This window comes from Carassius auratus, chromosome 5 (genome assembly GCF_003368295.1).
Source record: "Carassius auratus strain Wakin chromosome 5, ASM336829v1, whole genome shotgun sequence".
NCBI classification, from domain to species: domain Eukaryota; kingdom Metazoa; phylum Chordata; class Actinopteri; order Cypriniformes; family Cyprinidae; genus Carassius; species Carassius auratus.
Window position 1 is genome coordinate 27349234 of NC_039247.1, and position 12183 is coordinate 27361416.

Here is a 12183-nt window from a genome sequence, read left to right on the forward strand (position 1 = left end):
AACACACACGATAATCCTCAGATCAACTGCTCTATGTGTGTGTGTGTGTGTGCACAGTTTTGTAACAGTACAGATAGTGGTGATTAACTTCTGTGTTGTGCTATTGTCTTACAGTGGTGGAGGAGGGATTGTGGGAATGTGGCCTGTCATATGAGTGCCGGACACTGCTTTTCAAGGCTATTCACAATCTGTTGGAGAGGTACGTGTTCATACTGTACATGCTCATACTGTACACTCGCTCTTACTGTACATGTTCATTTTGTACATGCATTTATACTGAACAAGCCTCCCTACTGTACATGCTCATACTGTAAACACACTTACTGTACACACATTCATACTGTACATATTAAAGCGGTCATATGATGTTGCTAAAAATAACATTTTTTTGTGTATTTGGTGTAATGAAATATGTTTATGCTGTTTCAGGTTCAAAATATCGTATTTTACACAAACTGTACTTTATTGTTTCTCCTCTATGTCCTGCCTTTCTGAAACAAATTATTTTTTACGAAGCTCATCGGTCTGAAAAGCGATGTGTACGCTGATTGGCCAGCTGTCCAGTGCTTTGTGACTGGCCCAATGCCTCAAGCGTGTGAAGGAAATGTTACACTCCTTGTCATACTTTAATGCGTGTCTCGTTCAGAACATCAGTGCTACAAGACAAAAACAATAAAACCCGTTACAAACGATCCATTTGTAGCATCCAGTGGGGACATAATTATGGATTATAATGACTTATACTGTGTTTTTATGTGTTGCGTTGCATTGCATTGCGCTGCATAAACTTAAAGCCATGTCTGCATTTTTGATCAGAGAAATGAACGACAACAAGCTCTACCCTACACCAGCAGTTCTCAATTCCAGTCCTTGTGCCCCCAGCTCTGCATATTTTGTCAGATGTGTTAACATATATCTCTCTGTTAACACATCTGATTCAGATAATCAGCTCCTTAGAAGTAAGCTCTGTGCATGAACTGTGTTCCCATTGACATGGTCCCTACACAGTGTTCATTGCTTCCTACTCCCTGAGCAGGGGAAATCTGTTCTTTACCTCACTTCAGAACATTCATTCACAGATTTGTGCTGCGCAATATCTCCACATACGGGAACCAGAGGGCTGGAATTGAGAACCGCTGCTCTACACTGCTCAAAACACGTTAGGGCTGTCAAAATTGCTCAAAAATGACGTTCGAAAAAACACGAATATTCAAACTATTCGGACATCTGTTTGAATGTTGTCAATGACACGCATTAAGTCAATAACAGGACAAAATAATACAAAGAGACATAACTACTTGTATAGGTAGTCTATTTACGTTTAAACATATATGACAATGTAATACCTACACAAAAACAAGGGAATCAACTAATAGGCAAGACTGCAGACCTCACGCTCTCTCAACCTCACGTTCCCTGCGCATAACGGTTTAAATGAACTAATTTTGAGTGCTGATCAAGAGTTTTGTGCAAGCAATTTAAGGTCGCGATTTTTGTCCCAAATATAGCAGGCTTCATTCAGTGATTGAAACAAATATTATTAATATTAATTGAAGTTTTACAGCATATACAGTATTGTTCAAAATAATAGCAGTACAATGTGACTAACCAGAATAATCAAGGTTTTTCGTATATTTTTTTATTGCTACGTGGCAAACAAGTTACCAGTAGGTTCAGTAGATTCTCAGAAAACAAATGAGACCCAGCATTCATGATATGCACGCTCTTAAGGCTGTGCAATTGGGCAATTAGTTGAATTAGTTGAAAGGGGTGTGTTCAAAAAAATAGCAGTGTGGTATTCAATCACTGAGGTCATCAATTTTGTGAAGAAACAGGTGTGAATCAGGTGGCCCCTATTTAAGGATGAAGCCAACACTTGTTGAACATGCATTTGAAAGCTGAGGAAAATGGGTCGTTCAAGACATTGTTCAGAAGAACAGCGTACTTTGATTAAAAAGTTGATTAGAGAGGGGAAAACCTATAAAGAGGTGCAAAAAATGATAGGCTGTTCAGCTAAAATGATCTCCAATGCCTTAAAATGGAGAGCAAAACCAGAGAGACGTGGAAGAAAACGGAAGACAACCATCAAAATGGATAGAAGAATAACCAGAATGGTAAAGGCTCAGCCAATGATCACCTCCAGGATGATCAAAGACAGTCTGGAGTTACCTGTAAGTACTGTGACAGTTAGAAGACGTCTGTGTGAAGCTAATCTATTTTCAAGAATCCCCCGCAAAGTCCCTCTGTTAAAAAAAAGGCATGTGCAGAAGAGGTTACAATTTGCCAAAGAACACATCAACTGGCCTAAAGAGAAATGGAGGAACATTTTGTGGACTGATGAGAGTAAAATTGTTCTTTTTGGGTCCAAGGGCCACAGGCAGTTTGTGAGAAGACCCCCAAACTCTGAATTCAAGCCACAGTACACAGTAAAGACAGTGAAGCATGGAGGTGCAAGCATCATGATATGGGCATGTTTCTCCTACTATGGTGTTGGGCCTATTTATCGCATACCAGGGATCATGGATCAGTTTGCATATGTTAAAATACTTGAAGAGGTCATGTTGCCCTATGCTGAAGAGGACATGCCCTTGAAATGGTTGTTTCAACAAGACAATGACCCAAAACACACTAGTAAACGGGCAAAGTCTTGGTTCCAAACCAACAAAATTAATGTTATGGAGTGGCCAGCCCAATCTCCAGACCTTAATCCAATTGAGAACTTGTGGGGTGATATCAAAAATGCTGTTTCTGAAGCAAAACCAAGAAATGTGAATGAATTGTGGAATGTTGTTAAAGAATCATGGAGTGGAATAACAGCTGAGAGGTGCCACAAGTTGGTTGACTCCATGCCACACAGATGTCAAGCAGTTTTAAAAAACTGTGGTCATACAACTAAATATTAGTTTAGTGATTCACAGGATTGCTAAATCCCAGAAAAAAAAAAATGTTTGTACAAAATAGTTTTGAGTTTGTACAGTCAAAGGTAGACACTGCTATTTTTTTGAACACACCCCTTTCAACTAATTGCCCAATTGCACAGCCTTAAGAGCGTGCATATCATGAATGCTGAGTCTTGTTTGTTTTCTGACAATCTACTGAACCTACTGGTAACTTGTTTGCCACGTAGCAATAAAAAATATACTAAAAACCTTGATTATTCTGGTTAGTCACATTGTACTGCTATTATTTTGAACAATACTGTAGAACTGACATTGAATATTCCCGAGCGAGCTGTGCTGTGGTAAACATGGAACTATTCCTTGACATGAAACGATAAATAATCAAATCTCAGTTCCATTGCTTGACAGAACTCCCCGAAGCCTGCCCCATCCGTGATACTGATCGGTCTCATGTCCTTACAAATGAACGAAATTATTTTATCCATTATGGCCTCTTGTCGTGTTGCAGACAAAGAGCTTGTGGCGGGTGATGCAAAGTAATGTTAAGTGTCAAGACGTGACTGTTCAGCTGGAGATCCACACATTCATTATGCCATACACATTTGGGTGCACATTTTTGAGATGTGACCTCATGTTGCTAGTGGTCGAATGGTATGCTAACTGTATCTTAAATAGATTGCATACAACTTTTATCTCGCGGTTCAACAATTTTACCTCACTTTCTCTGCTGTGGTCGAGTTGGGCTCTGCACTTGGTGGCATCTTCCATGAAGACGCGTCAACTTTCAGCAGTGATGCTGTGCCAGACAGTGCGACTCCTGTGACCTGTCCCTGAACCCTCAGGCCCGCTAACGCGCCCACTCGCAAAGCAGACAACCACGCCTCTATTACTGCGGGCGTTTTTTTTTCCACATTTCTTTTTATTCGAATATAAATTTTCACCTTCGAAATCAGTTTTTTAAAAACTATTCAAATACATATTCGAATTTAGAATATTCATTGACAGCCCTAAAACACGTGTTTGAATCATCGGTGGCAAATCGTTTAAATATGTAAACGTACTTATAGACTGTGAGTCAGAAGCGCCAACATTGTAGTCTGTTCTCCCAGGATCAGAAAACAGTCTGATGTTAGCTGAATATTTGGGTTGAACTGTTCTTGAACAGTGTTGTTAATACAAATTGACCACTGATTTCTAGTTGTGTCCTCTTTTGTGTCCTCTTTTTGGCCGGTGGCAACAGCGAGAATTAAAGTTACGCCATCTTTCTATGCGTAAAAATTACACAAATCTTCCCACATCATGATGTAGACATTGGGATATGTTTAAACGAAGTTTGTAGGAGGTTTTGAGAGACTATTAACGTTTATAAAGAATATCTCTTTGGGTTTGAGACTTTATTCTTTGCAGTTTTACAGATCTTATCTATTTATGAACAGCATTTTAACACTTCAAAGAGAAAGAAAAACTTGAAACTGCATCATATGAGCCCTTTAATACAGCACATAGACACAAACCTGCCCATAATACAAAGTTCTATGTAGCTTCGCTGATTTGAATCGCTGATGTGTTTGATTTACAGATGCTTGATGGATAAAGATTTTGTTCGCATTGGGAAGTGGTTTGTCAAGCCATACAAGAGTGAAGAGAAACCCCTCAGTAGTAGGTAAGTGTCCATCCAGCATCTTCATCTACAAGCCTTTCTTCACGTGTCACTGCAGAAGAGAAACTCTAAACATCTCTGATTATGAAAGTGTGAATAACTCACAACAAACTCCTCAGAGGAAACGCTTTCACAACAGCAAGTTGCCACACCAGATAAGTGTTTGAAGGGCTTTTGAGGAAAACTTAGGGAGGAGAGTTTGAGGAGTTTATGGGTTTGTCGCCCCCTGCAGGCTCATACAGTGATGAACACACGCACATGTGGTTTCATATACTGTACTTCAGACTGTTTAGCTCTCTCTCTCTCTGTCTGTGTGTGTGCAGTGAGCACCTGTCGTGCTGCTTCTCATTCTTCTTGCATGGCGACAGCAGCGTGTGCACCAGCGTGGAAGTTTCACAGCATCAGCCACTGTATCATTTGACAGAGGATCACGTGCATCTGGCCCAGAGCCGCTCATTGCAGGGTTCGTCCCATCATCCTCACTGCATTCACTGCACTGCTGAATGAACCAGCATCATACATGATGATGAGTGCTATGTGTGTGTATGTTGTAGTGGTGTTGAGTCCGTATGGCCTGTGCGGGGCACTGACGGGTCGGGCGTTTAAGATGAGCGACCCTGCAGTGCGGAAACTCATGGAGGACTGGAGTCATTTCTACCCCATGGTGCTGAAACACAGAGAGATGGATGGCGAGGACGGCTACCTGACCTTTGACCCTCACAGTTATGTTGCACTTGAGGTCATCGTAGGTCAGCACTTCATAACAACATGTGTAAATGTGTGTGTCAGTGTTGTGAAAGACCTCACGTCTGTGTGTGTGTTTGTGTTTAGGAGGAGTGCGAATGGTTTACCCAGAAGCCCTAGTTCTGGTGGCTCAGAGTGACGCACCTGCGCAGGTGTTGCTCAGAGATTCTTCCAGCTGTGGGACACCTCTCACACCCCCCACCTCACCGGGAAGGGCCTGCTCAGGTAACACTTCCAAAACATCTTGTAGTGTTGTACACCCTCACAAATTAATCTTCTTAATTGGCATCTGTGGTTCCATGTAGAACATTTTCAAATACATGAAACATTTGGGATTTAAACACTTGATATACACTTAATATTCAGTAATGTCATCAATTTGACAGCAATGACACTGATCAGATTAATAATGGCACTATTATATTATGTCTTAAACCTGAATAATTTATTTTCATAATACATTTTTGCACCATATACACTTATTAAACTGAACTGAATCAACACTGAAATTAATTAATCTAAATAAGGGCAATATTGTCTTCTGTAGAGCTTATTCAGAGCAGAGTTTTGAGTTAAGTTTGCATCATTATTTTCCTGTTTATTTCTGTAAAGCCACTTTCATAGTGCTATATAAATAAATGTGACTTGACTTTCCATTACGAAAAAAGTTTTTTATAGTGGAAAAAGGGTTTTGAGATTATTAAAATGTTTTTCACACTGAGAAAAATTTGTTAGTTCACCCAAAAATGAAAATTGGCCTGAAAATTACTCACCCTCAAGGCATTCTAGGTGTATATGACTAGAAGATGCACAGTGAAGTGTAGTTAGAGGTTCATCTGGTCGTCCTCTTCAGATACCCGTTGATCTCTAAAAATCTGCAGCATTTCTTCCTGACATAAATGTAAACGTGTGTGTTTGAACTGTCATCTGTAGGAGACAGTGGCTATCAGATGACCATCTCCAGTGTGTCTGGTCAAGAGAATGCTCCAAACGTCAGCCCAAAGCATTCTGGGAGGAAGCTGATGAATCAGATGCTCCATGAGGCCTGGAGGGAATGTCACGTCAACCCTCTTCAGTGCAAGTAAGCACTGCATGAGATGAGTTGCTGATGTGTGTTTATTTGTGTTTACATAGATTATATTTTAATACACTAATTATTGTGGTCTTTTATCTTGTGTAATCCAGCAGCAGTAAGTCTAACAGCAGTCTATCTGTGTGGGGATTCACCAGCCCAAGAGAGCGAGTCCCTTGTGGCTGCTCCAGGTGAGCATCCTCATCACAGCACAGACACACATTTCCAGCTGCTTTCAATTTATGATGATTTCCGACTTCCCAATCACATTAAATCAGTGCTTTCAGTAATCATACAATAAATTGCTCAACTGAAGCTAGAAAGTGTTTTTATTTATTTCTTTTTTTGAGTAATAAAGAAGTTTTGATTTCTGAAAACCGTCTCAGGTTACGAATGTTACCATGGCTCCCTGAGTAGGGAAGAAGACACTGCGTCCTCTAGGGGGTGCTATGGGAAACACCTCGTTGTGACCCGTGTCTGAAGCATATATTGGACTATTGGACATATATCCTACTCAGGGAACCATGGTTACATGCGTAACCTGAGACATTCCCTTTAAAGGGAATTTCGAACTGCGTCCTCTACGGGGCGCTATGGGGAACAGTATACCAACAGCGCTATGCTGAGGGGAGTGCAGGTCCGAATAATGGCAAACACTAAGTACCAACTCTACCATTTCCATGGGAGTTGCCCCTGGGATGTTTAGACAGCTGTCCATGACATTATCCCCTCTGGCAAAAGGCCCAAGCTACATACCCAGTTTTTATTTGTTAGGGCCTCGGCCCGGGGTAGAGCTAAAGGCTTGGAATCAGGAAGGATTCCTTAAAAGGGATACATAAATGGAGTGACACCCAAGATGAACGGGGCTTTTACCAACTCATGAATGGGCACAAAACAACCGCGCAAAGCCCTCATCATATAGGATTTTGGAAAGAACGCAGAGCATGAGCACTAGGTTTCAGAAAGTGCGCAAAGACCTCACATGCACATTTACCATGGACATTTTGAAATACTGTTCTAGGGAGGGGCTCTTGTGGCACTCTGATCGAGCAGCTCATAGATGGAATGGTGCATCTCAAACAATATGTTTGAGAGAAATCAAGTCGATCTGTGAAAATAATGTTGGAGCGCTCTTGGGAAAAGACAGAGAACTCAGTCTCATATGAGAGGGGAACCCCGAATTCAGAGTAGCGCACTCATAGGCGATCCTTCCTGGAAAAGGGGAGCGCTGCTAAACTACCACGAGAATCGCCCAGATAGCCCCTCACATTGAGGGAATCGATGCTTGGAGTGTATAAACAAATACACTCTGGCTGAATGTAGCCCAAGGAACCAAGGTCTAATCATCTCGAAAAGGGAACGAAGCTGAGCGCATAACCCTTACGGTACAGGATTCAGTACAGAGCTTAGCATGTGTAAGCTTCCTAAGAGATGTTGAACCGCACGGGAGAGGCAAGCTCAAATTTTACAAACCTCTGGCGAGGGGTGCATCACTTGAGGCAGTATATAAAGGAAGACTTCCGTAATTACCACCTCCACTTCCCGCTGGATGAAATTCCCTGCAGTGCTGTGCCAATTCTGATGATCAGCGAAGCTCCCACAGAAGCCTGTGATCTCAGCCACCTAATACCAGAGTAAACACCGTAATTGAGCACTGTAAAGGAACTCACAGAGTTTGTTAGTAGACACATAACCACCAGCAATTTAATACGGATAAGTATATACAGAAAGGGTTACATACTCACCCACTCTCCTGCACTAAAGGCGCACTCAAGGGGCGCCTCCTTTTAGTCCGGACCATCAGTAAGGTGGTTACTATGAACATATAACCAGCCACAAACATCATAGGTCCAGCATAGGAGACTGTTATGCGAGAAATTTCCCCCCCTAATCTCGATTAGGTGGAGAGCTGGTGGTTACAGGGCAATTAGGCAGGGCAGGATAAAAGCATAAGTTAAAAACACCCAAAGGGAATGAGTAGCTACCTAGGTATCGCTCCGATTCGGATGAGAACGCTGCCTTGTCTGAATCACATCCCTCAGGTCCTGCTTATCTCCACGTGACCACACAATTCCTCTTATTCCTCTTTAGGATCGCAGGCCGCGACACTAGCTTTCTGTGCCCGTCTTTGATCCTCAGATTGAGACAGGCCAGGACCCCTATGTTGTTTGGGCTCGGACCTGGACCTCCATGGAATGAAGGATTTAAAGGCAGCCGAGCACACCCTTGCATCCCTGAAGTTCTCAACCACCATCTCGATGGATGTAAGGAAAAGTTTAGAAGGCGAGACCGGAGCATCAAGAAGAAAGCCCCTTTCTTTCCTCCCGATGTCTGCCAGGTTCACCCACAGATGTCTCTTCGTTACCACCATGGCCACCATAGAGCTACCCATGGCAGAGACGTCCTGCTTGGTAGCACTAAGAGAGAGAGGTCTGTGGTGCGGCACAGCTCAGCTACCTGGTCAGCTGAAAGGCCCTCGCCTTTATACAGGTCATCCAGCAGATCAGCCTGATAAGCCTGAAGCACTGCCATCATGTGCAACGAAGCCACAGCCTGACCTGTTGCTGCGTATACTCTGCCATTTAAGTGGGATTTATCCTGGAGGGGCTTAAATGGCAAAGAGGGAGATTTAAGAGAGGATGTTTCCCCCACAGAGAGATAGCTAGCCAGCGTCTCTTCTACAGGGGGCATCCTTTCATAGCCGTTTTCGCATATCGCCTCGATATTGGCATAATTCGTATGCTAATGGATGCGAGAAGAAAACAGCCTTTTCCATTCTTTTTCGACATCTGCATGTAAATCAGACAAGAATGGAAGGCTCACCTGGGCTGGGGGGCTATGGTCAGACAAATAGTGCGAGGCGACCTTGTGGCATCACTTTGCTGGCACGCTTCCATGGCAAGTCCAACTTTGCCATGGCATGATCCATAATCTCTAACAGCTTCACATACGCAGGGCAGGAGGATTGAGAAGGCTCAGCCTCAGCATCTTCGCCACTCTCTGACATCTCCTGCTCTTCCTGGGCAGAACCCAGCAGAGCACTAACTTTAGTATCAGAAAGGGTTAATGACAGCACATCTTCCTCCTGAAGTTCACTCTCGTCTGTCGCCGAAAAGCGTGAAAGGGAAAGTCCCTCTCTAAACTCCTCAGCGAGATTCACCTGCGATCCCTAAGAGCTCATTCTCCTCCGTGCCTCAGCAACGTTGGGTCCTGAACCGTGGGAAGCAGATGGCTGTCCCTCTTTCCCCGAAAAGAGAGACAGATGAGAGCGGAGCTTTTTCATAGAAAATGCTCGCAATGCATGCATATCGCCCCCTCAATGACATTGCGCACGTGCTCTTTGTTCAAACAAGAGATGCAAAGACTGTGTGTGTCATAAGGTATCAAATAATGCAGACACGGATGTACACACTGTCTAAACACCTTGCTAGTGGATGCCATGATAAACAGAGAAAAATCGCAAGTCGCTGGCCAACTTGTTGGTGTTTTTTCAATGTATGCTTCAGACACGGGTCACAACCAGGTGTTCCCCATAGCGCCCCCTAGAGGACACAGTTAAAAGTTCCCTTGATTCAATTCAATTCAATTCAAGTTTATTTGTATAACACTTTTTACAAAACAAATCGTTACAAAGCAACTTTACAGAAAATTATGTTTCTACAATATTTAGTAGTAGCTAGTAGTTTGTGCACATTTGACAGGATTTTAGAAAAATTAAAAATAATAATAATAATACAAGACGTAGTCAGCTAGACGATAAACTATCAATATTATTAATTAAGTTATTATATGATGCAGTCACACATTTAGCAATAATTGTTAGTTCTGTTTGTTGATTCAGGGTTAGCATCATCTGAGGTCCTCTTAGGGTCAGAATAATCTCTTCTCAGGTGTTCTGGATCCAGACTGGAGCTTGTGTAAATCCTAGTTACGTGGCAAAACATAGAAACAAAATACAGACATCATTAGCATAGCTGCTGATCCAACAAAGTAAAATTAGTTTAACCCAAGCTAATGAATAAAAATGCACCTTTGATCAGATGCAACTACACTCACAATATAAAAGATACATTATTCGAATGCTTGGCGAAAATGGCGAGATGTGTTTTTAATCTAGATTTAAACAGAGAGAGTGTGTCTGAACCCCGAACATTATCAGGAAGGCTATTCCAGAGTTTGGGAGCCAAATGTGAGAAAGCTCTACCTCCTTTAGTGGACTTTGCTATCCTAGGAACTACCAAAAGTCCAGCGTTTTGTGACCTTAGGGTGCGTGATGGGTTGTAGCGTGGTAGAAGGCTAGTTACGTACGCAGGAGCTAAACCATTTAGGGCCTTATAGGTAAGTAATGATAATTCTTAACTGATATGGAATTTAATAGGTGGCCAGTGCAGAGACTGTAAAATTGGGGTAATATGATCATATTTTCTTGACCTCGTAAGGACTCTAGCTGCTGCATTTTGGACTACCTTGTTTATTGACGAAGCAGGACAACCACCTAGAAGTGCATTACAATAGTCCAGTCTAGAGGTCATGAATGCATGAACTAGCTTTTCTGCATCAGAAACATGTTTCGTAGCTTGGCAATGTTTCTAAGATGGAAGAATGCAGTTTTTGTAACATTGGAAATATGATTTTCAAAAGACAAATTGCTGTCTAATATAACACCCAGATTTCTGACTGTAGAGTAACAGTACATCCGTCTAGTTGCAGATTGTAATCTACAAGATTCTGTGTAGTGTTTTTTGGTCCAATAATTAGTATCTCTGTCTTATCCAAATTTAATTGGAGAAAATTATTTGTCATCCAATCTTTTACATTTTTAACACACTCTGTTAGCTTAGATAATTGGGAAGTTTCATCTGGTCTCATTGAGATATATAGCTGAGTATCATCAGCATAACAGTGGAAGCTAATTCCGTATTTTCTAATAATATTACCAAGGGGCAACATGTATATTGAAAATAGAAGGGGACCTAGGACAGATCCTTGTGGCACTCCATATTTTACTGATGATAAATGAGATGACTCCCCATTTAAGTAAACAAAATGGTAGCGATCTGACAGGTAGGATCTAAACCATCTTAGAGCTTGCCCTTGAATACCTGTATAGTTTTGTAATCGATCTATGAGTATATCATGATCTATGGTGTCGAACGCAGCACTAAGATCAAGTAAGACTAGAAATGAGATGCAGCCTTGTTCTGGCGCAAGGAGCAGGTCATTTGTAATTTTAACAAGTGCGGTTTCTGTGCTATGGTGGTACCTAAAAATTCTTCATACAGATAATTTTTATGCAGGAAGGTTTTCAATTGAGCAGACACAACTTTTTCTAAAATTTTAGACATAAATGGAAGATTTGAAATAGGCCTATAATTTGCCAGTACACTAGGATCTAGTTTTGGTTTCTTAATAAGAGGCTTGATAACCGCCAGCTTGAATGGTTTTGGGACGTGACCTAAAGATAACGACGAGTTAATGATATTGAGAAGCGGTTCTTCGGCTACAGGTAACAGCTCTTTCAGTAATTTAGTGGGTACAGGATCTAATAAACATGTTGTTGGTTTAGATACAGTGATAAGTTTATTTAGCTCTTCCTGTCCTATGGTTGTAAAGCACTGCAGTTTATCTTTGGGTGCGATGGATGAAACTGAAGTGTTAGATGCTGTAGAATCTACATTCGCTATTGTATTTCTAATGTTATCTATTTTATCAGTGAAGAAATTCATAAAGTCATTACTATTTAACGTTGGTGGAATATTTGAATCAGGTGGTGTCTGGTAATTTCTTAACTTAGCCACTGTGCTAAA

At 41.6% G+C, this 12183-nt stretch overlaps 1 protein-coding gene across 5 annotated transcripts in view; it reads left to right on the forward strand.

Moving 5' to 3' along the window:
• The window catches only part of LOC113084485 (mediator complex subunit 13L), a 70395-nt gene that overhangs the window by 35929 nt on the left and 22283 nt on the right, over window positions 1-12183 (forward strand). For 4 of the 5 annotated variants that reach the window (XM_026254853.1, XM_026254861.1, XM_026254872.1 and 1 more), the window contains exons 3-9: window positions 115-199; window positions 4480-4563; window positions 4884-5023; window positions 5115-5309; window positions 5392-5529; window positions 6238-6385; window positions 6490-6567. In XM_026254853.1, coding sequence (XP_026110638.1) covers window positions 115-199; window positions 4480-4563; window positions 4884-5023; window positions 5115-5309; window positions 5392-5529; window positions 6238-6385; window positions 6490-6567 — 868 coding nt within the window. The remainder of the gene's footprint in view (window positions 1-114; window positions 200-4479; window positions 4564-4883; window positions 5024-5114; window positions 5310-5391; window positions 5530-6237; window positions 6386-6489; window positions 6568-12183) is intronic. The other variant, XM_026254868.1, reaches the window with a different exon arrangement.